Source organism: Watersipora subatra, chromosome 1 (assembly GCF_963576615.1).
Source record: "Watersipora subatra chromosome 1, tzWatSuba1.1, whole genome shotgun sequence".
Taxonomy (NCBI): Eukaryota; Metazoa; Bryozoa; class Gymnolaemata; order Cheilostomatida; family Watersiporidae; genus Watersipora; species Watersipora subatra.
This window is the reverse complement of record NC_088708.1, coordinates 32,438,711-32,466,168: the sequence shown is the minus strand read 5'-3', so window position 1 is coordinate 32,466,168 and position 27,458 is coordinate 32,438,711. Positions and strand designations below refer to the sequence as shown.

Sequence of the window (27,458 nt, the reverse complement as noted above, 5' to 3'; positions counted from 1 at the left end):
TATAATGTGATAGACGTGAATATAATGTGTATAATGTGATAAACATGAATATAATGTGTATAATGTGATATACATGAATATAATGTGTATAATGTGATATACATGAATATAATGTGATAGACGTGAATATAATGTGTATAATGTGATAAACATGAATATAATGTGTATAATGTGATATACATGAATATGTGTATAATGTGATATACATGAATATAAGGTGTATAATGTGATATACGTGAATATAATGTGTATAATGTGATATACATGAATATAATGTGTATAATGTGATATACATGAATATAATGTGTATAATGTGATATACGTGAATATAATGTGCAAATCTGCAAAATAAATATGAAAGAAGCTATGAGATAGAGGTTCAAAACTCTACAATTCTTAATAGAAAGAGGTGCAGCAACTACATGTACAAACACTTGCAAATAAAAATGATATCCCAGCTACTCACCACGTGATTGGCTGGTTATACTCATGAATAGCTCTATAATTAATTTAATAAAAAGTAGCACTCAATTATAATTACAAATTCATACATGGTCAATTAGAGTACTGAATTAGAGGCTGTGCCTTAGAAAAGTAACTACAGAAGTGTGCGAAATCAAATCACCTGATTAAATATTTTGCAAACAAAGAGTTTTTAAGGAAAGCAATTTAATAAAGCACAACTATACAAGCATTTGAGATACATAGTAAGTACCTTTACAATACCCCCTTTTTACTGCAATAGAAAACACAAGCTTTCTCCTTTCTCTTTATACACCTAACCACTAGAGAAATGTTAAAGGTTTACTTGCAACAAAATCACATTACAGTTATTTGGTATCAGAAGATTCACCATGTCTTACTCTGCTGTGTTGTAGGTGCAAAATATGTGGAAATGGGATTACAAGCTCTTAAAAGCTCAAAAACGAACAGTTAATTGCAGCCATCACAAAAACGTCGTAGATTGGAATCCCTTCCCAAAACGGCTCAAATGGGACGTAGTTGAACACGATGGTTTCTGTTTACACTTTCACGCAACCTCATTCGTCGAAATATTTTCACAAATATACTTCGCGCATTCAGTAAAACTATGTCTATTGTCCTTACGCGTCTATTTCATCATCATTGTAATGCTGTCACTTTGAGCAATGATATCTTAAAACCTACCGTAAAAATTCGTTTAATTTTTTTAACCTTAGCTCGAAGGAGTGCATATCATCCTCTGACAAACATGAGGAGCCTGTTGGTCACCTGTGATAGTCGAAAAATGCTGCAAAAATTATTCGCGCCATTTGGCAGGAAGTATGGGTCACATGATCAGATTACGACTAGATGATTAGACCAGGCTGAAACGAAACTGTAAAGTAGCGAGTATCTATATTTGATATGTGCTTTCCGGTAGAACCCGAAATGTTTGTCATATACTAGTGCTACGAGACGTTTTATATTGAGCCTTTTATTGGCCTTATATTTCACGTGATAACATCATGTGCCAAAACAATAACCACAATTTTTGAGTATGTCATTGAAATAAAGAAATTCCAAACTACGACGTTTTTGTGATGGCTGCGATTAACTGTTGGTCATTTTGAACTTTTAGGAGCTTGTAATCACATTTCCACATATTTTGCACCTACAACACACCAGAGTAAGACATGGTGAACCTTTTAATACCAAATAACTGTAATGTGAATTTTTCTGCAAGTAAACCTTTAAAATTACGCTTAATAGTTGCTTCAAATTAACATAGCTATAGTCATGTGTTACATAGCTATAGTCATGTGTTACATAGCTCTAGTCATGTGTTACATAGCTCTAGTCATGTGTTACATAGCTCTAGTCATGTGTTACATAGCTATAGTCATGTGTTACATAGCTATAGTCAAGTGTTATATAGCTATAGTCATGTGTTACATAGATATAGTCATGTGTCACATAGCTATAGTCATGTGTTACATAGCTCTAGTCATGTGTTACATAGCTCTAGTCATGTGTTACATAGCTCTAGTCATGTGTTACATAGCTCTAGTCATGTGTTACATAGCTATCATCATGTGTTACATAGCTATAGTCATGTGTTACATAGCTATAGTCATGTGTTACATAGCTATAGTCATGTATTACATAACTAGAGTAATGTGTTACATAATTATAGTCAAGCTACATAGCTAGAACCATATAGTTAAATTTTTATATTCAATGTTTTACAGTGCACAAGCCAGTATGCAATTAAGTGTATTAATACTAAAACCATAAACTAGGTACCACAGACTGAATTACATAACCAAAACTCTTGCGAGCCAAACATCACCTTCCATGAAGTTAGGAGTTCCAACATGTGCTCTGTTATTCGATGCCTTCGGTGAAAGATTAATCTTCTTCAGCTGTTTGGACACAGTGCGCGCTGCGCGGTTAACTACACTGCTGGCCATCGAGGCAATTTTATGGGGTTGATGCCAGAGGGTTTGGTCCATGGACATAGTGTTAGTTTGAACGGAACGCTTGGCAACAGGCCGAAATGTCTTGCTGCAACATGAAAGCCCAATTGCAGATGGCTAATGAAAACAGGATACAGCCGAGGATTAAAATGGCTCCTATTATGCTGCGATTATTTTTGGCTAGTAACTCTTCGGCTAGCCAAACACATAATATTGTGACTGAGCAACATTTATCTTGGCCAATTAAACATGGACACACAAAGTTGGTCCATTTCGATGGTTGTATCGTGTGTTTCTTGTTGGAACAGCTACTCCTATATTTTGTTTAATTTATTCCAGAATTTAAAAAGCAAAGAACACTACCCAAGAAACTACATATAGCGTTAAAACAGATATATTGCATAAAACTGTGTAAACAAATATATGAAACTAAATTATATGTAAAACTATAGCTAACAAAGTAGTAACCAGTAAAAGAAGTTTCGATTGTTACGTTAGCCTGAAGACATAGCGTAGGCAAGGTAATGCCTGAAGACATAGCGTAGGCAAGGTAATGCGCAGTCCAGTAGAGTAAGTGATAGAAATATGAAGCATAACTTACTCTAGCTTGCACTCATAGCTTAAATTCACTCAGTTTATATAATCACTCCATTTTAAAGTTTATTTTTAATTTTAACCAGATTTTTTTAAAATTTAACTTACAAAACTGTCATTTTAAAAGCTTCAAACATTGTATGATGAAATCACTTCAGATGTTGAGATAAATACTTATTTCATTGCATGTTGCGTGTCAAATATGTATGTGCAAGTGGTGAGAACTAAGAAGTCAAGTACACGTTATACAAATTATTCAAACAACATGTAATATAATACGCAAGTCTACCAGAATTTGGACTGCAACAAAATCAGACCATGCAAACAAACAAGTAGATGGCACCTAACAATGCAAATAAGCCCCAACATTAAATCCACAACAAGCTAAAAATATTATTAAACAGTTGATCTTAAGAGTACATGAAGAAACAGATGTACATGTACCCTGTTTTTCTGTTTTTTAGCAAATATTAATGTTATTAATGTTAATATTAAACACATCTAAGGAGTAATTTATATATTTCAAGTGAGAAGGTTTGCAGTTCTTTCTTATGGTTAAAACATTTTGATGTAAGTGTGCTGCTTGAAAGCAGCTTCATACCTCCCCTAGTCAGTACACCATCACAACATACTTAAGGGCACGGATTACATAAAAGCTGTGCCTTCAATAAGGATGAAATTTAACATAAGGGCTGAGAAATAGAAACTGCGTACCTTTCAACCCTGATGGATCTGATGTTCACGAGACCGGTGGCGTACTCACTGGCTACCTTCAATGAATCTGCAATAGCTCGCAGCATTTCTACAATAATAGAAGCTTACTAAGGGAGGAAACACAACGATAATACTAATTGAATAGACAGACGCAAAGCTACGACATGAGCGTAAATATGTTTACAAACGCAGACATGCCTTTCCATATATCATTGACATGAGTATTTCAAAAGATTGAAATTGTAAATAAATTAAAGAACTAAAATAACTAAAATACTAAAAAGTTTTCAGCAAGTAAAAACATTTTAAAACCAGCGGGATTAAAATCATTTTAAAAGATTTTAAAACCAGCGGTTTAAATACCCAACAAATAACCTAAGAGTGGTGTGATAACTCCTAAACTGATTGTCAAATATATCGAGCACCGAGTCAAATTATAATGAAAGGGACGGGACATACTGACCAGTTTGCTCATCTGGACTGTTGATTTCTATGATAGTATTATTGAAGGCTCTCACATTCGGCACTCTCAGGGTGTGGAAGTAACCAGGATCCCCGTAGTACTTGTACCAAAGACGCATGCAAAGAAACTTGGTCTTGAATACAGATGTTGAATATGGTCCTACATTCAAACCACATGACATCCACTTTGGCAAAATACTAATTTGTCTGTAACACAGACATTAGAAAACCATGGTAGAAAACCACAAGCCAAAAACTAATTTATATCCATAAGACATAGCTATGTCTATGGTGCAGAAATTTGAGCTCAAATACAAAAAGGAATTTTGTAGCTAGAACACATACCTACGTCTATGGCATAGAGGTCTGTTAATGGAACTTGCTGATACTCGGACAAGCAATCAAGCTCATCATCATAGCTAACGACGTAGTAGAAAGAGTCGGTCAGCAGCAGTATTGTATCCATCTCGGTGTCCATCATTGAGTTGGCACTTACATGTTGATAATAGGAATAGATGATTAACCAGTAGACAACACTAAGACTATCATATAGATAATAGGAATAGATGAATAACCAGTAGACAACACTAAGACTATCATATAGATAATAGGAATAGATGAATAACCAGTAGACAACACTAAGACTATCATATAGATAATAGGAATAGATTGAATAATCAGTAGACAACACTAAGACTATCTTATAGATAATAGGAATAGATGAATAACCAGTAGACAACACTAAGACCATCATATAGATAATAGGAATAGATGAATAACCAGTAGACAACACTAAGACTATCATATAGATAATAGGAATAGATGAATAACCAGTAGACAACACTAAGACTATCTTATAGATAATAGGAATAGATGAATAACCAGTAGACAACACTAAGACTATCATATAGATAATAGGAATAGATGAATAACCAGTAGACAACACTAAGACTATCATATAGATAATAGGAATAGATGAATAACCAGTAGACAACACTAAGACTATCATATAGATAATAGGAATAGATGAATAACCAGTAGACAACACTAAGGCTATCATATAGATAATAGGAACAGATGAATAACCAGTAGACAACACTAAGACTATCATATAGATAATAGGAATAGATGAATAACCAGTAGACAACCCTAAGACTATCTTATAGATAATAGGAATAGATGAATAACCAGTAGACAACCCTAAGACTATCATATAGATAATAGGAATAGATGAATAACCAGTAGACAACCCTAAGACTATCATATAGATAATAGGAATAGATGAATAACCAGTAGACAACACTAAGACCATACTATGGTATCAGACTATAATACAAGTGACCAGCTAATTTGTTAGCACCTGTCATGCCTGGCAACAGTAACATTATTTAACATGAATATGTGAATATAAGTCGATGATTTTGTCGTAGATATTGTTGTGAAGGTTGGGCCTATTATGTTATAATCTGCGTGCATATTTGTAAACTAAATCAAGTATCAAAAATGGCTATCAACCACCTCAAGAATACAAAATGAAAGATACTATCAATAGTTGAACAAATATGACTAAATATTTGCCAGTTTAAAGTTTCACAAGTCGATGAAAAACATTCCAAATGCAACTTCACTTTTCAAGTGCCAAATACTCTTTGGCATACCAGTCATAAAGCCATTTTCAACAAAAGAACAGGATGCTTTGGAATGACTCACTCTTTATCGTCTACTGAAATGACTGCCCAGCCTCCAAGAGATCTCTCTGGTTCCATGATCATTAACTTCCTCGCTTCTTGTATGACTGAGACTACATCACTCGCTTTATCTCTGCAAATCAACTAGACATAGTAGTTGTACAGACAATATACTATCTCGTATACAGTACACTAGACATAGTATTCATACAGACAGTATACTAACTAGTATACAGTACACTAGACATAGTATTCGTACAGACAGTATACTAACTAGTATACAGTACACTAGACATAGTATTCATACAGACAGTATACTAACTAGTATACAGTACACTAGACATAGTATTCATACAGACAGTATACTAACTAGTCCCACGACCAAATGAGCGTAGCGAAGTTTGAGAGTTTTTATGATAAATGCATGTGCACGCAACTTACGAAAATTTTTCATCAACAACATAGCAAACCCTTGTTTCAAAATCTCATCAACAAATCTAACCATCGTTTTGTAGAGTCGTTAATGTATAATAACGATACAAAACACATTTAAGCCTATTTAAATATGTTACCAAGTCTTTGTAAATTGTCGACAGCATCTTAAAACTTACCCATCTGATCGGATTATACACAAATAGACAGATTAATTTGGCCGAAAATCGCCACAAAACGCTTGAAAATCTTGGTTTAATAAAAGTTAAGACCGGCCTACGATACACCAATAAAGCCGTGTGACAGATAGTAGAACTATTTAGCAGTGCGCATTTCACGAGAAAACCGTGCTAATTTCACCAGTCTATGGCCTTGTTTACTTGTAATCGAATTTATTCGAAGGTTTCTGGAATAAATGTAGACCATTTGAGGCGTAGACCGATTTACAGATACGAAATTGTGGTACACAGTTTATCAGCCTATGTTTTTTTGTCCAATCACCGAAGGTTTCATTGAATTATTTAAAACGTTAGCCGAAATTCTTTACAACTTATGTACAAGCTAGGGCCGAACTACAATGCCCTTTACGACGAGGCATTCCTCTCAATCTAGCAAGGGGTTTGACAATACACAAGAGTCAAGGTCTTACCATGGCTAAAGCTGTCATTGATATAGGCCACCACGAAATGACCGCTGGAATATCGTTTGTTGCTCTCTCTCGAGTTCGAAACATCACTGACTTACTGGTTAACAACTTCGCTAGGGAGCACATCACTCGATTAGCTATCAATGACCTAACCTTACAACGCAAAAGAGAGGAGACTAGACTGTGCGACCTTTAACAGATACTGTATACTTATAACAGATATTGTAATATCAACAATTAACCAATTACTCGTATACCTGGTTTCAACCCAACTTTACCTCCAAGATAAATTGTTAGTTGCACCTTTTTAGAGTCGTGCTCACTCAAATTTATTTTATATCATCTCAAACAAGTCTCATTTACACTATACTCTGTCAATTCCTGCTGAGAACTACTTTTTCAACAACGAACAGAACCCTTTCTTTTTTCCATTATCACTATGGTCGTGGGCTGTATGACTGTGGAATTTATAGTACACAGTACACTAGACATAGTATTCATACAGACAGTATACTAACTAGTATACAGTACACTAGACATAGTATTCATACAGACAGTATACTAACTAGTATACAGTACACTAGACATAGTATTCATACAGACAGTATACTAACTAGTATACAGTGCACTAGACATAGTAATCATACAGACAGTATACTAACTAGTACACAGTACACTAGCTAGTACACAGAGTAGTCACACAGACAAGAAATCAACCAGCACCTGATGTAATCAATTTCTTCTTGTTGCTGCTGCTCTGGCTGCTGCTCTCTGACAAGGAGTGTGAGAATATCTTCATCAAGAGGTTTGCCTAGTTGAATGTCTATTGCAGCTTGTCTGTAGAGGTCTTTGAATCGATGAATCAGGTACCTACAGTAGTACAAAACGTGAAATGCTTAAACAATTAAGATTAATTTAGAGCCTTGCAAAAATGCAGCGAAAGGCATATGTAGACTGAATGCTGCTATGATATATTGAATAACCCAGCAATGATATAAATATATTTATCTATATAAATCTCAAAGTTTGTGTGTGTGTGATTTGGTTTGTCCAGCTATAGCTAATAAAATTTAGGAATGAAGAATCCATATCGCAGAAGATTTGATCTCGGAACCTCCCATTCATTAGGCAAATACCTTACTAAACAAGCGACGCGAGATTGATGGATTCGATGGGCGATATGTGTCGCTATGTGAGTGAAAATATGCTAGTGCTCTCTGTTACGGTGCAATGTAATTTTATGCTTGCTGTCACGAGTCTAATTAGTAGGCTTACTCAAATTAGCCATTGACAATGTGCCAGGCTAATGTGACAATTATATTACCTCTCTTTGTTTATAAGCTGATGTTTAACACCCGTGCAATGCCCGGCATTCCGTTAGAATATTTATATATACAGTAGATGCTCCTATAATGTATATCTTCTATATTGTAAATTCCAGACAACGTAAAAAATTTATGCAGTCTTTGCTTCGTACTACGTAAAAAATTCCAAATTACGGAAAGTGTCAAATCGGAGCAAGTTGTCAAATTTTATTTTAATAGTAACATATCTCACCGCACTTGTGAGAGAAAAAACAACCTAAGTATAGTGTTGTATCTATAATACATACAACTTCCATGACATTTTAGTTTGTCGTGATAGACTGTCAGATGTGTCGACAAAACAGAGAAAAGGTAGTTGCACAATCGTTCATAAAAGGTAAGTTCAAAATAGTTCATAAAAGGCGATGTATTGGAGCAGATGTTAGATCTCGAGGCTACCAATCTGAATGTTTAGAATTGGAGCATTGTCAAAAAATATTTTTATCTTAACCTTGACCTCTAGGAACAGATAAAAGACAAACAGGTAGACGCTACTCTTTTTATAATAAAAATAGTTTTTTGTTTTGCTTTATTGTAGACATATAAAATATTTGTGATTAGTTTTACATTGCAGAATAGACTTTGCTATCTAGAAAAATAGGCACATCTTGTAAATAGACACTGAAGAATCTTCAGTGTCTATTTACAAGGATTTCCGTTCCAGGAACGTTTACTTTATAAGGATTTTACATTGCGCATACAGTAAAATACATGTCAATTGCCTAATACGTTCCATGATCTTTCCAAACTCACCCCTCTGGTTACACAAAAAGAAAAACTAAACTTAACATCTGTATGTCCAGCTATAGCTATTAAACTTTAGGAAAGAAATCTCCACTTCGTGCTGGATTTGATCTCGAAACCTCTTGACAGCCAGGCGAAAATTTACCAATTAAGCTACGGGAAATGCAACAATTTCAACAGGCGATATGATTTGCTACGTCGATTAAAATACGCATAGACATATGATACTATCTATGTCGATATGTATAGTCATAGTATAACCACTCTGCGTTACGCAACGTCACGAAAGCTCGCTCTCACGGCTCTTATTAGTAAGTTTAGCAATACAGATAGTAGCGTACTCAAATTAGTCATTGGCAATGTGCCAGGCTAATAGCAACTACATTACCTGCCACTGTTTATAAGATGTTGTTTAAATCTCGTGCAACACCAGAAAATCAGCTAACATATATAATATACATATACATGTATATATACATATGAAGGATTATCGCATTGTTTGAAAAAGTGCTCAATAGTAAAACTAGAGCTGACTAAAATCAAATTTGAGTAAAAGTTACCAAAATGGTTAAAGCATTTTACTACTAAATAGTTTCGTGCATAGTAGGTGCACTCTTCAGGTAAAATGACCAAAGGTTGGTAAAATGTATAAACACAAGCTAAGCAATATATAGGTTTAAAATAAATAGGATTAAAAGAATTCATGTAATGTGACCCAGTCTGTGCTTTAGTGCATGTCTACATGTCGATATCATTTCTACTCTGTTGATAGCTATGGCTCGTGAACTATAGAGAATTTTAAATAATAATGAATGAATAATAAATAATAATTTATTTGCGGAAAAACACTTATGCCAATAAATTAATCCATGAATACAGCTGGCAATAGAGTGAGAAATATTTCCCATACATTGCACGCGTTAAACTTTGTATTTCACTTGTCAGTTCTATATGTAAACGTATCTGCAAATCAAATCATATACATACCATAACTTTGAAATCAGAATCATCATTGTCAATGTCATCAAGTTCAGTATTAGAAATTGTTGACGGTGATTTCACAGTGAAAAACTGCAACAGCGACTTTTGATATGATGCCATGCTGAATTCTGAAGAAATTGTGACAACATTGAACACTTTTGTAAAGAATTGCGATGCATTGATGGGCACAATTCTAACCCCCGACAATGGTTACAAAAGAGTATGGAACTGAGCTGTTTACTGACTACGCTGGCGACTAGGTTTTAATTTATGTAGCCGTTATTCTCTCTTTTCGACAAAAAGCCAACAACTTCAATTTTACGCGGATTTTAACCATTTGTGGAATTGTCTGCCCGCCAAATCGCGAATTTTTAAATCCATTAAATAATATCATCCAGCAGGGTATGTCATACAATTGTAAAGTAGGAACTCCAATGACTGGCTGTAAAGCAAGACCTGTTAGCAGACTTTACACCATCCCGCATGAGACCAGAAAATTTTCGCTCTCCTGTCCTGGTGTAGTCTCCCTTCAGGGCAGCGGTGCCGGCATACTGGCGGCTGATAGCATCGCCGTTGTTAGCCCACAGCTGATTGAATGCATGCCGAACTCCTTCTTGCAGCTGGTCATCTGGTGTCAACAGACCAAGTTTGCGAACCTGAAGAGATAGTTATTTGTCAGCACGCATGGGGAAATACAGTCAATATATTTGGCAGCACACAAATAAGACGCATAATGTATATAACATAGACGCATATATATGCATTGTTTTGACGCATAGAAGAATATGGATGACAAATTTGGCAGCACGCATGGTCGACATATTTAGCAGCAAGCATAAAAGAATATGGTCGACAATGTTAGAAATGCCTATTGAAATGATGATGTTAAGAGGCTATGGATGATAGGATTTAAGAATATCTTGTGTAAGGACAGGGAACAGCTACTGAGAAGCCTCAGAGAGTGCACCAGCATGTAAGAGAGAAAATGATTACTCTAACCTGGAGGTCTATTATGATTCTGGCAACAGCTGTTTGTACGACATTAGTCCTGTCGAGACAATCGATACAGTTGACCCTAAAGACTCCATTTTGCTCACATATCATACCTTGACCATCCACCCTATGCACAAACAAGATATATAAAAAAAACTATTTATTTTGCTGCTCAGCAGTCTACACATTACAGACCTCGGTATAACATAAGCCAGTCCTTGACCTTTCTACCACCGTATCCGCTCTATTGTTTAGCATACTGATATTAGATGCAACTATATAAACTTTAATGCCAAGAAGAATAAATGGTACTGAATGGCAAACATACGAAACCTTAAAAAGTTTATATCATACTACACATAGATGTGAATAGATCTTCACTATATGGCGAAGTGTATATCATACTACACATAGATGTGAATAGATCTTCACTATATGGCGAAGTGTATATCATACTACACATAGATGTGAATAGATCTTCACTATATGGCGAGTTAATTGTTTGGTGGTGATTTTTAAGGTAGAAGATTTAAAAATCGCTACCATTTAAAGAGATACCGGCAATCGTATAAATGATATAATCGTGTATTGGCAATGTATCTCCCATCTGATGATTTTCAGACTGAGCGATACTGGAACTAAAGCGCACGAGCCCTTTTGTCTTATAATAAGCTCATTCCATGACCTTCCACGCACACGAACAAGCATGAAATAAATGTTTTTAATTAACACAAACACAAAACAGTTTTGTTCTAAGTTGAAATATATAAAAAATAAAAAACAAAAATTTTCATGTTTTTATGTAATTATAATAATAATATAGAAGTCGTCTATTTGCAATATATCGCTGATTTTTTGGAAATCGTGAAGCTCTAGATGTGACTATGAAACAAGCTACCAACAGACAGACAAACAGACAGACATGGAAAACATGCAGCCAACAAACAGACATAGGAAACATGCTACCAACAGACAGACAAACAGACATAGGAAACATGCTACCAATAAACAGACAGACAGACATAGGAAACATGCTACCAATAAACAGACAGACAGACATAGGAAACATGCTACCAATAAACAAACGAACAGACATAGGAAACATGCTACCAACAGACAGACAAACAGACAGGGGAAACATGCTACCAACAGACAGACAAACAAACAGACATAGGAAACATGCTACCAACAGACAGACAAACAGACATAGGAAACATGCTACCAATAGACAGACAGACATAGGAAACATGCAACCAACAGACAGACAAACAGACAGGGGAAACATGCTACCAACAGACAGACAAACAGACAGACATGGGAAACATGCTACCAAAAGACAGACAAACAGACAGACATAGAAAACACACTACCAACAGACAGACAGGTTAAACATGCTTACCAACAGTATTTGTGGTCTTTGATGAAGTCTTTGATGCTCTCTGTCAGCATGCTCACATTGTCAAACTGCATTCCTCGACTGAAAATCAAGGAAATCCTAGAGCAAACTTTCTTGACATCTGACTATGCTCACAGATATTCCAAGGTTTATCTTACTCAATTCAATCTTCACCTTTGAGCACCTAATTAAAAGCGTGATTTCGCACAGTACAATCTCATGAAAACTATCTGCTAGCATACATATTACTGCACACTTATGCCTAAACATATTTCTAATATAAATATTTCCAAAGGTTTATCGTGGCCATGCTGAGTAAAGTATTGTCAGATAACGTCAGTTTGTGAGAGAGAGAGAGCTCATTGCAGCACCATAGAAGCCTCATACCAGCTGCTTAGGGCTTCACCATCCTCATCATCTTAGTCCAAAATAATGCATTCAAATGACCAATGCATGAGACCAGGAAACATGGTCAACCAAAAGTGTCATTATAGTTGTGTTGTTAACTAGACATCTTGCCAACTAAAAACTTATGCTATGGGCAGCGCCCTATTACCACATAATTTGCAATTATATGATGTTTCCATACAATGTTGTTTAAGATAGCCTAATATTGATTGGAAAACACATATTATCACTAATATAATAATGGGTCAGTTGTAATTCCAATCGACCAATAATTATATTAGTGAGGAGATTGATCCTACGTAGGTTGCAATTCTTTGGTTAAGTATTGTTGAGTGATTTAGGTTTATTGCGTGCTGCTGTCTAATAAAACAAAATTCCTCATTTTACACTGTTAACCAGGACCGGCGCATCTCGGGAAAAACAAGCGTCATAATTTGAAAACCAGAACACCTAAACAGCTTTCTAAACTTGGCATATTTATTCCGTTAATTTCATATAATTATAAGCTAATAAGATAAATTGAAGTTATCTTGAGTGACTCTAAGTTTATAGTTTAACTTCAGTCGCAGTATTTTAAGCCAGATAATATACACATTAGTATGGACTTGGTCTGGCGTGAATATTCACACTTACAATTAACTGGGTTCACCATGAGAAGGAAGTCACATGCTTGTAAATACAAGAGAGGGGACAACTCTCGCATGTCACAATGTATAATTCATGAACATCTTCAACGACGAGACTGACAGGGTATTGTTATACCTACACAAATTAATGTCATTCCATTTTCAAGTACATCATATAAAAATAAGTCCAAAGAGCACAAGGAATAATTTAAAATAATAATAAAATTTAGTAATAAATTATTAAATTCTGAGTAATAAATTTTTAATGGATATTTTTTATCTTGCTAATTACTGAAGCTGCGAAAGCTGCACCTCAACATACGGAGGGATTACTGCACTATTATAATGTAACTGCGATGGTTGGAATGTTAGCAAAGCTTGTGAGTGCATGACTTTTCCATCTGTTTATGTACACAATGTTTAAAAATGAACAAATAAAAAAATTTTCATTGTTAAATGCACTTTAAATATAAAAAATTTTTCACTCATACATAAAGTAATGTGCATGCATAGTTGGCAGCATTTGAAAGCAGCATCACGTAGACTGAAATTAGGTTTTGACATAAATCAAAACATGAACAAGCTATTACAGTATAAAGCTTGTACAATTTTTGTGTCACATCTTCATTAAACCAGAAATATCATCTTGTGCAAGGTATTCCATAAAATACCTCTGAAAAAATACTAAAAATACTAGGCATATAGAAATGCAAGATATCGGAAATACTGCAAAATGTTGGCAAACTTACCAGTATTCATGGAAATCAAAGGCCACATAGCTGACAGAAGGATTATTGTACAAGAGCACGTGGCGCAAAAATACTTTTGCCATTATTTTCTCTCGACCCGATCGTTCAACGAGATTAACACATGTGACATCCTTGTAGTGATTTAGCTGCTCCTTAAAATGCTTGTCAAATGCAACTGCGATTTCTTCCTCATCTGCACAAACAACAATCACTAACAGAAAGAAAGCTAGAGAAAACCTAACAATAAACCCTTTGAAATCAGAAATGTACAGCAATTCAATCATTGAAGCAAGCTCAAATTGTCATTACCCTAGGACACTTATGTATTCGCGGCACCTAACTTTCGCATTTTCGCGGCGACATCCTCTCTCGAAAATTTCATGAGCGAAACTAAACTATCATAATGAACGAGCGAAAACGCAAAATTAAATGGCTTTGTTCATTGATATTCACAATAAAATCGTCATATTAGAAATGCAGGCAATTTCGTATGTGGTTGGCTCATTGGGCAATTTTTGCTAAACTCATTATAGCTAATACACCGACTGAGCAACATGGCAAAACCAATTAAGATAATAAGTTTTTTGGAAAAGCCTAGACAAATGAGGAAGATGATGATATTAGTTTAGTCATTGAATTTGTAACTGATGAGGATGACAGTCTGGTAGGGAAAGTCATAAAATTGAATAATAATTATTGTGGTGATGAATTTTATTACCAAACAAAAGCAATAACAACCGGAGCCATGGCCATCGCGGTACCGCGTGCTATAAATACTTGAATTCTAATATTGGTACCACATCAGTCACTGCGGCAGGGACCTTGACGTCATTGATAGTCCAGGAAACAAATGGCAGCAAGCAATCAAATTGCATTATTGATCTCGCCTACACATTTCTACCTGCGGTTCACAAATACAAACTACTGTCCTTGTCGGACTATTAGCCGCTAGTTGTTTCTGATGATTTGAGCCATGCGGTTTATATAAGGGTGCGGCTAATCTGTGGCTTTTTCTTTCACGCTAGGGTGCACTAACAGAAATCTCCCAAGTAGTGCGCTTTAGCGGCGAAAGAAAATATGAAACAATGCCTCACGGTACTGTCCCGTTAGACACTAAATTAAAAAGCGTCGGATAATACGAAACTGTGCCGTTCTGCACTGTTCCGTTTTAAACGGCAAAGTTGCTGCCACATTAAAAAGCACAGTCCTTAGTTCTGCGGCCTATACAAAGGTGCGGCTTATGTATTGTTTTATTATCGTTTTTTGGAAAATAAAGCAGATGCAGCTTATATAGAGGTGCGGTTTATAGTCCGAAAAGTACGGTAGTCCCAAATTAAAAAATATTTCGTACCAATGAACTAGACCTGAGGAATCTAATGATGTTTGCTCCACTGCATTTATTTTCACATCACTATATTTTCGCACTCATCAGAGCTGCGAAATTAAGTTGCAGAAAAATTTTTTTTTGTATGCTACTCACGAAACTAAATACTAGCGAAATATAAGTGTTCTAGGGTAGATTCCAGCAATTTATGAGGACAAGGCTTCTGTGATTATGCACTTGCAAGACAGGACAGACCCGCACCATGAATCCTACTGAATTAAAAACTCACAATACAAATAGGGGTTTTCATGAACCTTTTAATACTTTTTGCAAAAAATCAAACATCACAACATCATGTTGTTTTCTTTAAAAAAACCTTTAAAGGTTGAATCGCAACTAAATTCACATTACAGTTATTTGGTATCAAAAGATTCACCATGTCTTACTCTGCTGTGCTGTAGGTGCAGAATATGTGGGGATGTGAAATACAAGCTCTTAAAAGCTAAAAAACTAACAGTTAATCGCAGCCATCACGAAACCGCTGTAGATTGAAGTCAGTTTATTTCTCTGACGTAGTCATTACATTTGGTTATTGTTTTGTCACATGATGTTCTCATGTAAATTGAAAGGCCAATAAAAGGCTCAATATAAAACTTCTCATAGCACTGGTTTATGACAAACACTTCGGGTTTTACTGAAGACCCCTTACCAAATATAGACGCTCGCTAGTTTACAGTTTTGTTTCGGCTTGGTCTAATAGTCTAGTCATAATCTGATAATTTCTGCAGCATTTTTCGACTATCACAGGTGACCAACAGGCTCATCATGTTTATTAGAGGATGATATGCACGCATTCGAGCTAAGGTTAAAAAATTAAACGAATTTTTACGGTAGGTTTTGAGATATCAGTGCTTAAAGTAACAGCATTACAATGATGATGAAATAGACGCGTAAGAACAATAGACATGGTTTCATTGAATGCGTGAAGTATATATTTGTGAAAATATTTCGACGAATGAGGTTGCCTGAAAGTGTAAACAGAAGCCATCTTGTACAACTACGTCCCATTTGAGCCGCTTTGGAAAGAGATTGTAATCTATGGCGGTCTCGTGATGGCGGTGATTAACTGTTCGTTTTTGAGCTTTTAAGAGCTTGTAATCACATTTCCACATACTTTGCATCTACAACACAGCAGAGTAAGACATAGTGGATCTTTTAATACCAAAATAACTGTACAGTAATACTTCAACTTACGAGTGCTCCAACGTACGAGAAACTTGAGATACGAGCCAGCTTTCAAGCAAGTTTTAGCACTAACATACGAGCCATGTTTGAGATACGAGCACTTGAGTCAGTTGCCAAGTATGCCGGAGGTGTTTTATAAGAACAGCATCACTATGTATTTTTCAACTGCTCAGGGGTTATACTGTTGTACCGTGTTTTTGTGCACGATTTTCTGTGCAGAATTATGTAAATTAAAAGTACTGTGCGTAGACCGAAAGTTTGCCAGTAAAATGAAAGATAATACAAAGAAAAAGCAAATGATAACAGTCGATATTAAACGGAAAAGTATTGAAAAATATGCGAAATGTGTATGCGTGATTCAGCTAGCTCGGCAATATGACAGAAATACATTCATAATTATCAAACAGAAGGATTATATTCAGGGCATTTAGTTCGCAAAAGGACTAACCATAGTTTCTAAACGGTGCAGCGATCTTCACGGCTGCTGATGGCATTGGACAAACAATTGGCCGGTGACAGCGTAACTGAAACGATGCTATGTGAAAAGGCCGGTGCTATCTATCCAAACTGTTTAATAGACATTCGGACAAGTTGGCTAGTGGTCGTGCGTTAACCATTTGTGGCGACACCTGTGTTCGTCCTAATCGCAACATGTTGCAAGGGCGACAAAGGCAAACGTCCTTAGATAGGTTTATCTTAAAACGGCCGGCTAGTCGTGAAAGCGAAAAAAAAGGAAAAATTTCTCGCTAACCAGCGAGAAATTTCAAACTATGAACGCCGAAGAAACTTTAATTACGTTTAGTTGAAAATGAGAGTTTGCTTTTTGGTTTGCTTGTAAGTTTGTCTTTTAACACTTTGATAAAATCCAAATTTACCAAAGGCACCTGTTGTAACGGAGGATAACTTATATCTCCCTCCCTGGCAAATGCGAGCGTTAACTGCTATTGTATGTATTTAATTTTACATTTTAATTAATCACATTTCCTTGCATTGTTTTTTATTTGTTGCTTTTTGAAAGCATGTACTACGTAAGGACAATAACCAACATGTTCTTTCTGTTATAATATCTTGTTTTGAGTGTTTTATTTGCTTTTTTAGAGTATGGAAACCAATCAATATATATTTAATTGTTCTATATATAAATGAATTGCACCAACATGCGAGTAAATTGACATACGAGCTCAGTCTTGTAACGCATTAAGCTCGTAAGTTGAAGTATGACTGTAATGCGAATTTTGTTGCAAGACAACCTTTAAACATACAGCATGACTGTACATACTAATAAACTATTAACATGGTGAGAGTGTATTCCAGGAGAAAGGAGAGACCCGACATGTGAGAACATATACATGTGAGAGAATAGACATATACATGTGCGAGATTAGGCAAGTATATGTGAGAGAATTATAGACATATACATGAGAGAAAATAGGCATATACATGTGAGAAAATAGGCATGTACATGTGAGAAAACAGGCATGTTTATGTGAGAAGCATGTACAATATATGAGAATAGATAAATACATGTGAGGGATAGACATATACATATGCTCTGCTAGCCAGCTGTTCTATCGTCATGGCACTCCAAGTCTTAAATAGAAACACTATAAATGTGCTATCTTGAGCAGAAAATACTTGAATAAACTCTACTGTTGACAGTATAAAATACCAGCTATTTGTCATCCCATACACAACCTTCCCATCCAGAATAGATCTCACAAAGAACACAGAAGCAGTAAAAGCAGATGCATTTGTAAATAAATCTTATTACCACTGTCTTAGCCATAGGAAACAAATGTGAAAACTACATGTAACCTTTATCTATTATTGGTGGGGGTCTATACTTGTGTCTACATATGTTACCTTTATCTAGTATTGGTGAGGACTGTACTTGTGTCTACGTTTCTACATATGTTACATTGATTTATTATTGGTGGGGGTCTATACTTGTGTCTACATATCTTACCTTTATCTATTATTGGTGGGGTCTATACTTGTGTCTACATATCTTACCTTTATCTATTATTGGTGGGGTCTATACTTGTGTCTACATATGTTACCTTTATCTATTATTAGTGGGGTCTATACTTGTGTCTACATATGTTACCTTTATCTATTATTGGTGAGGTCTATACTTGTGTCTACATATGTTACCTTTATCTATTATTAGTGGGGTCTATACTTGTGTCTACATATGTTACCTTTATCTATTATTGGTGAGGTCTATACTTGTGTCTACATATGTTACCTTTATCTATTATTAGTGGGGTCTATACTTGTGTCTACATATGTTACCTTTATCTATTATTGGTGAGGTCTATACTTGTGTCTACATATGTTACCTTTATCTATTATTGGTGAGGTCTATACTTGTGTCTACTTATGTTACCTTTATCTATTATTGGTGGGGGTCTATACTTGTGTCCGGGTTGACTCCAAAACACTGGAATGCTCCCTCGCACTTGCACATATGAGACTGTGTGCGTCTGGAATCCTATTATCTACAACCATAAGCTCAAATGCGAAAGGACAACTCTTCAATTCATCCGCTATCACTGCTTAGGACAGGAATGGACAGATGGGAAAGCATTAGGGGTAATAAGCAACTTTACTATGACTTTCTTATAAATTTCTGTACATCATCAACGATAAACTTGTACAAGAATTTTAGTAAATTCTATCAGAATATATCGGTATTTATTTATCATTTACGATTGTTGGATGCTTGAGGTGATTTGATTGCCAAAATGTTTCAAGATTAAAATCGATAAAACTTCATCCCGGTTAAAGAGCTCAGATTAAGCAAATGTGCAATTATGACCTCCATGTATATAGCTGAATAAAGGCCAACAGAATAGAGGCGCGTAATGCTGCAACTCGAGCGCAATAGCCGATATCAGCTATTGCAACGATAACTAGTGATGTCTTTTTGCACGTATGTTTTCCTGAGCGTTTCAATCGCAATCAAGTTAAGTCGATTTTAATCTTGAAACATCCTGGCAGTCAGATCACCTCAAGCATCAAAAACAACCTCAAATGATAGGAAAAGCACCGCTGAACACATCTACATGCGATGTCAGAGAGCTATGATATAGTTTCAATCTTGATATATCTATGTGTGACGCTACCAGATTGTGTTATAGTTTTTCTTTTATAATCCTTACCACCAACATTATTGGGGAATAAAGTATATGGGATGAAGTAGTGAAATGAAACAGGAAATATACAGGTATTACGGCGAGAGGGTATGATCAAGATAAGTTGTTGAAAGCCTGCATGAGGCTAAAGATTGCAAAATTATACTTACCTGCTCTGTCTCGACATAGTTGGCACAGCTTCCATCTGGGTCGAGACCTCGTCTCTTGTACCTCGTGCCAGCACGATGCCGACTGCGACGTGACAACAAGGTCAGAGAAAATTCAAAATGCGAGTCAAGACCAGTTTGCTGGTAAAAGCGAGATTCAGACACGCTGCAGGTTTTCCTCTCAAAGAAACCCTGTATGATGGGCTGGATCCAGTGGTCGGCGAGAGGGTCCTTACAATAAAACAATATCATACCTCTACACCCACAAAACAACTTAGTCATGTCAAATTCATAAAACACTCCTGCATCCCTCAGACAACTCCTTTCCTCTCAGACAATGATAGTTACAAGCGAATGTACTAATCATTGTCTTACCATAATGTATGCCACGAGAAACCTGAGGATGTAGGCTTTCAGACAAACACAAATATGCCAATGTTTTAACTGAGTTTTGGAGAGCTGAAGCTAAACTCCGACGTGTCACTCTTGAAGCGTCAATATATATATATTGATATGAATATATATATTTACTGTATATATATGTACTGTATATATATACTGTACATACAGTCAGTATATATATATATATATATACACTGACTTGTTTACTGACGGGTTCACAAGTTTCGCTAGTTGAGAAATTATCTCTCTAGGTGAGATTATTTTCAGGTCTTCTAAATGTGGGTAAGAAAAAACATTTATACAGCGGTGTGCGAAATAAACTGAACTATCTGAACTATATCTGAACTATATCTGAACTATATCTGAACTCTATCTGAACTATATCTGAACTATATCTGAACTATATCTGAACTCTATCTGAACTCTATCTGAACTCTATCTGAACTATATCTGAACTATATCTGAACTATATCTGAACTATATCTGAACTATATCTGAACTCTATCTGAACTATATCTGAACTATATCTGAACTATATCTGAACTATATCTGAACTATATCTGAACTATATCTGAACTATATCTGAACTATATCTGAACTATATCTGAACTATATCTGAACTATATCTGAACTATATCTGAACTATATCTGAACTATATCTGAACTATATCTGAACTATATCTGAACTATATCTGAACTATATCTGAACTATATCTGAACTATATCTGAACTATATCTGAACTATATCTGAACTATATCTGAACTATATCTGAACTATATCTGAACTATATCTGAACTATATCTGAACTATATCTGAACTATAGCTGAACTATATCTGAACTATATCTGAACTATATCTGAACTCTAATATTATGCACATACATTGGATACAATGAGATCTTCAAGCAGCGCTTTATTCCAGAAAAATCTCTCATCAGCACGTTTCCATAGCGGAGCATCAGTGTGATATGAAGGAAGATTCTGCCTCTGTACTGAGCTAGTAATATCACCGTTAGGAGAATAGTAGTAGAAGTCTGAGATGTTAAACATTTTGCTCAGCTCCTGTATGACATGATGAAGATTATTGTAATTATTTGAAGAAAGTCTTGTGAACTTGACATGGTAAAAGCACTTTGCCTTGGTCCATCCTCTTGCCACAGCCAAATTTATTGTCCAGTACATACACCAGGATAATGTCAATTCAACAGAAAATGAGAATGGAACTTTCTCATATATAATAGTAATTGATGATGTCTAAAGACGATAGGAAACTTGTTCAACATTATTAAAAATTAACTAATGAAGTGAAAATTATGAAACAACCTGCAAATATGGTTTTTGTAACTATATATTACTATGATCTACGCATAGCCAGCAAAGCATGACTACCCTTACAAGCTAAACAGAAAATTGACAACCATAGCATCTGTCATCTCTATACTAACATACTTAGATGTCATGTCTATACTAACATACTTAGATGTCATGTCTATACTATCATACTCAGATATCATGTCTATACTAACATACTCGGATGTCATGTCTATACTAACATACTCACATGTCATGTTTATACTAACATACTCGGATGTCATGTCTATACTAACATACTCAAATGTCATGTCTATACTAACATACTCAGATGTCATGTATATACTAACATACTCAGATGTCATGTATATAATAACATACTCAGATGTCATATCTATACTACATACTCACATGTCATGTATATACTAACATACTTAGATGTCATGTCTATACTATCATACTCAGATGTCATGTCTATACTAACATACTCAGATGTCATGGCTATGCGATTGATGCAGAAACTATTGAACAAGCAAATGGTGTGAATAAATTCGCTCTAAACCACGTCAGGTGAGCTGCTGAATTAAAAACTTAATGCTTTCCCACCTTGTGGTTGGTCAGCCTAACAGAAACAATTAGCTGGGAATCTACAAATGTATTGCTTTGCAACGGCTACAATGCTGATGAAAGGCTGTTAGGTTGGACACTGCGGAGTGTATAGGTCGGTATTGAATACAAAAAGCGATTGTTAAGCTATGTTGTAGGACTTGAATGCCTACGTATTTACCTCCATAATCTTGCGTTCTAGCCGGTCCCATTCCTTCTGTGGGTCCTTCTATAAACACAAACAATCACTACAGACACTCAATCATGTGTGCATTGGCGGTTCCTAAAGGAAGTCACCAAGTTGACTAATGTCAATCCCAAACACTGCATACCATTCTTCGATATAAATGTTAACCTACCCCATTCTTTTTAGATTGCACTGAATCCTTGACCTTCTGAAAAGAATTCAATGTCGACTGCAGCATCTTCTTGCCATGTTGTGAAATTTGTCTTGGTTTGACGGCACCTGATCCTGAGGGGTGTTTGTCACATTTCTGAGAAGTAATCACAAAGACACAATAACTCTGTGCTGATGTCGAGTGAGCTAAATAACTGGTTAACAATCCCATACTCTTTTCCTTGCCTCCCATTGATCCCATTCCTGCTCTCACCTCGCTGGCCATTTTCATGCTTTTCTCTTCACTCCTCCCCCTTATCCCATTCCCTTCACTCCTCCCCTTATCTCATTACCTTCACTCCTCCCCCTTATTTCATTCCTTTTGCTCCTCCTTCTTATCTTTCCCAGCCCTTCTTCCAACCCTTGCCTCTCCCTCACAACCATCGCTGTCCTACCTGCCTTTACTTCCTCTCATTTATTTCCCTCTTCATCCCCCTCCTAGCATTTACCGGTTGCTCGCAGGTAAAATAAGACTAAGTTTACAAGTTCAAAACGTATCAGGATGTTGATAAGCTTCAGGTGGAAACTGTTCAACTATCTCATTCACAGCATTTCCACGCTTGGAATGGGTTCGGAGTTGCCTGCTGCTGACTAATACGCACCGTACCGTTTTAATGACTCGGAGTTGCACTATAGCATCCCTCAATATAAAACTTTTTAAAGTAGACTCACTTCTGGGTGACAACCACTTTACAATTCATACATAGTCAACTATTTGCACTAAAAAGTAATTATGTCATCATCTTCATGCGAACAACCCATCCTTGGCATGTAAATGTTAATGTCAAGGCAAAAAAAACAACCAGAAACAGTAGTCAGGAGCAGTAGAAATAGTAGAGGTCCGCATGACTGCAGACTGAAATTATTTTACTTCCGCTGGGGAGAGCATAGCCAAGTATTATTGATACTGATCCATCAGCAGTAAGCGTTTCTATGATGTTAAAGTACTCTTACAGCGCATACCTTCGCACATATTCAGTGAAGCAAAATAGCATTGAATGCACTCGGATTTACTTTTTCTATGATTCAGAGTGGAAGCAACTCCGCACCCATTCGCAGAAGAAAAACAGAGTAATACTCTGTCTAATACATTGCCAATAAATTGCTTCCATCCATTTCATTTACTTCACTGCCTCATCAAAACTCTGTGGCACAACCTCGACAGATACAGTTGCCTGTGCGAAAGATGATCAGCTGCCTTACGACATAGAATTATGGAAAGTTATTTGAAATAGAGCTCACAAACAAATACACCTATTACCCTTTGTAATACCACGCAGACTGACCCAACTATTAACTCTCTGCGTTAAAGATATTCAACTGAGGCTTTTTCCCTTGAAAATTAAAACATAAAGCAGAAACTTGAATTGCTCATTTAAGAGACAAAAAGAAGATACATACAGAAAGCTCGAAATCTGGAGGGAGGCTTTTATCAGAAAGTGGCAGAAGAGCAACTTTTTCAATCTTATAGACATCAGCTTTGTTTACCGTCTGACCAACATGTTGCTGTTGTTTTATAAGCAAAAGTCTCCAGTCAGAGTCTACAAGTACACCACACAGAGACCTGACTAACAACAGAGTATCCATCTGAACACAATTACAGTATAATCTGAATACAGTAACCATAGAATCTTCATGCAAAAACATTTTTAGGGAGTCCTTTGGTCTACCAAAGAATTAAAACTAAATCTCCTGTTGAACATGGATTCTAACGTTAAAAGGTGTGTACCACACTATGTTAGACGTTTAAAAATAAAATAAACCATCATTTTTAATGAATCATAAGAGCTGGTTAACAAAGTTTCTCTACTCTATATATATACACTATATATACATTATGAAAGTACTAATATGAATGCATAATATAAAAGAGTTGTAATAATGCGAACATTTATATTTAGCAGTTCACATGCAATGCTGATGAACAGCAAAAATTTCAGCTTCTACATTCATACAAAAGGCACTAGAAAGAGAGCGACGCCTGCATTACAACCTTGCCACCAAATCTCACCAGATAAGCCAGTGATTGGCTTGCACTGAGCAATTGAACAGAATGAGATTCGTTGTAAGTAACGAATGGCCAGCCATAAAGTCATCAACTGAGTGAAGGTCTACTGTATCAGCGAAGAGCATCTTGACATGAAGACACAATTGAATCAGACAAGCGGGGGTGTCAACACCTGATGACATACGAATAGATATTTATTATATCTATCATCATTATTACCATTTGTGACAGCTTGCTTTTTCTTAAAAAACCGAAGGTCATACATAATGGCAGAAATTACTTAGAGACGACATGAAACTGACCTGGTAAAACTTTCACTTTGCCAATGATGCCGTGTATGACTCCGAGACAAGTAGGATTGACAGCATTACATAACTCCATACCTAAACATCGTAAAACAGACTTTCATATGTACATATATCTTAAAAAGGAAATACAGAAGAATTATATGATGAGCTCAGTAATGCCTAAAAGATAAGTTGCTGATAGTGTTTAGAGATCGAACATTTGTAGTCAAACTTGTTGAGAGGATTGCAGGAGACATTACAAACATTAGCATTAGTATTTAGTATTCACCCCTTCGCATGTCATTTGAAATGTGTAATTTCATTCCATATTAAATTGACCAATTACCGAGTTTGATATTTAGCAGCCAAAACTGATTATGAATAATGAATGGAAAGAATCATTTCTTAACGCTAATCAACAAGAAATAATGGCTGGAAAACATGAAGTATGCCACAAATAGATTACTGGTAATAACTCTATGTGTAGTTGAAACAACTGGAGATAAAATATTTGTTTGAAACTTATCACTTAGTCTAAACCATATTATCATCTAGTCTAAACCATGTCATCATCCAGTCTAAACCATGTAATCACTTAGTCTAAACCATCTTATCACCCAGTCCAAACCATCTTATCACACACTCTAAACCATATCATCACCCAGTCTAAACCATGTCATCACCCAGTCTAAACCATCTTATCACCCAGTCTAAACCATCTTATCACCCAGTCTAAACCATCTTATCACCCAGTCTAAACCATGTCATCACCCAGTCTAAACCATGTCATCACCCAGTCTAAACCATCTTATCACCCAGTCTAAACCATGTCATCACCCAGTCTAAACCATCTCATCACCCAGTCTAAACCATATCATCACCCAGTCTAAACTATCTTATCACCCAGTCTAAACCATGTCATCACCCAGTCTAAACCATCTCATCACCAGTCTAAACTATCTTATCACCCAGTCTAAACCATATCATCACCCAGTCTAAACTATGTCATCACCAAGTCTAAACCATATCATCATCCAGTCTAAACCATCTTATCACCTAGTCTAAACTATCTTATCACCAAGTCTAAACCATGTCATCACCCAGTCTAAACCATATCATCACCCAGTCTAAACTATCTTATCACCCAGTCTAAACCATGTCATCATCCAGTCTAAACCATCTCATCACCCAGTCTAAACTATCTTATCACCCAGTCTAAACCATGTCATCACCCAGTCTAAACCATTTCATCACCTACTCTAAACCATGTCATCACCAAGTCTAAACCATGTCATCACCCAGTCTAAACCATTTCATCACCTACTCTAAACCATTTCATCACCCAGTCTAAACCATGTCATCACCAAGTCTAAACCATATCATCACCCAGTCTAAACCATTTCATCACCTACTCTAAACCATGTCATCACCCAGTCTAAACCATGTCATCGTCTAGTCTAAACCATCTTATTCCATCTACTTTGAGAACAACAAAAGCAGAATGGCCTTGACATTGAACCAAGATATCCAATTTTTAGCAATAACAGTTTAATAAAATCTCTACAAATCATGAGACCATACTTTTTACAAAAAATATACACATTGGCATCTGTGTCTCATTACAAACATAAAAATATAAAATACACAGAAATTAATAAAAAAAGACTTTTCAGATGTTGCCACACAAATACTTTTGACACTCATTCAAAGATATGGTTGCTTACCAGATTTTGGTCGTATTTCTCCGGTTTTTCTGTCACACCAAAGTGTGTGATCTCCATGCTTGATTATATAGTTCTCCAGGGTCTCATATAGTTCCATAGCAATTGGAGTCAACAAGCATCCACAGCGTATTAACGCATTAACTTTATGAGGAGAGACAGCAGCTTTCAAGTCAATTGAGTCAGAATGGCAGGACTCAACATCTGGACAAGCCTGCACAAAAGTAACCACCTACTTGGGTTGCTACAGCCTTGACTGCTTTGCTTCTTTAAATACCTCAACTATCTGATGCAAGCAACCCAGAAACGATACAAGTTCAAACTTAAAAAAGCATGATGAAAAGCTTTTATTAAAGCCATTTGTTATGGCTATTAACTTTCATTGTTGTAGGTCAACAACTAGAAGAATTAGAATCAGGGCAGCGTGCAGAAGCACCAAATGGATATTGTATAGTCGATTCCTTTATATTGCCTGATCATGGACCTATTAGAGCATTTGTAGTTTCTAGCTTGGGCATTACAACATAAATGCCTACTACAAATGTAATAGAAACAATCCATGCGTTCTAATCAATTCTTTTACGAACTGCTAAAACTGCTTTTTGAATATTATGATGA

The 27,458-nt window shown here is 35.9% G+C and overlaps 1 protein-coding gene across 1 annotated transcript in view; it reads right to left on the bottom strand.

Moving 5' to 3' along the window:
- LOC137395011 (phosphatidylinositide phosphatase SAC2-like) overlaps positions 1 to 27,049 on the bottom strand; it is a 30,700-nt gene extending 3,651 nt beyond the window's left edge. Inside the window, exons 1-18 of the mRNA XM_068081795.1 lie at positions 26,844 to 27,049; positions 25,135 to 25,215; positions 24,226 to 24,365; positions 22,787 to 22,921; positions 22,609 to 22,656; positions 21,393 to 21,572; positions 20,112 to 20,339; positions 19,194 to 19,305; positions 14,236 to 14,428; positions 12,456 to 12,533; positions 11,063 to 11,183; positions 10,520 to 10,719; positions 7,698 to 7,844; positions 5,919 to 6,029; positions 4,554 to 4,699; positions 4,210 to 4,368; positions 3,747 to 3,834; positions 2,312 to 2,526 (exon numbers count right to left, since the gene is read on the bottom strand). Coding sequence (XP_067937896.1) covers positions 2,312 to 2,526; positions 3,747 to 3,834; positions 4,210 to 4,368; positions 4,554 to 4,699; positions 5,919 to 6,029; positions 7,698 to 7,844; positions 10,520 to 10,719; positions 11,063 to 11,183; positions 12,456 to 12,533; positions 14,236 to 14,428; positions 19,194 to 19,305; positions 20,112 to 20,339; positions 21,393 to 21,572; positions 22,609 to 22,656; positions 22,787 to 22,921; positions 24,226 to 24,365; positions 25,135 to 25,215; positions 26,844 to 26,940 — 2,479 coding nt within the window. The 5' untranslated portion in view covers positions 26,941 to 27,049. The remainder of the gene's footprint in view (positions 1 to 2,311; positions 2,527 to 3,746; positions 3,835 to 4,209; positions 4,369 to 4,553; positions 4,700 to 5,918; positions 6,030 to 7,697; positions 7,845 to 10,519; positions 10,720 to 11,062; positions 11,184 to 12,455; positions 12,534 to 14,235; positions 14,429 to 19,193; positions 19,306 to 20,111; positions 20,340 to 21,392; positions 21,573 to 22,608; positions 22,657 to 22,786; positions 22,922 to 24,225; positions 24,366 to 25,134; positions 25,216 to 26,843) is intronic.
- Positions 27,050 to 27,458: the final 409 nt, after the last annotated feature.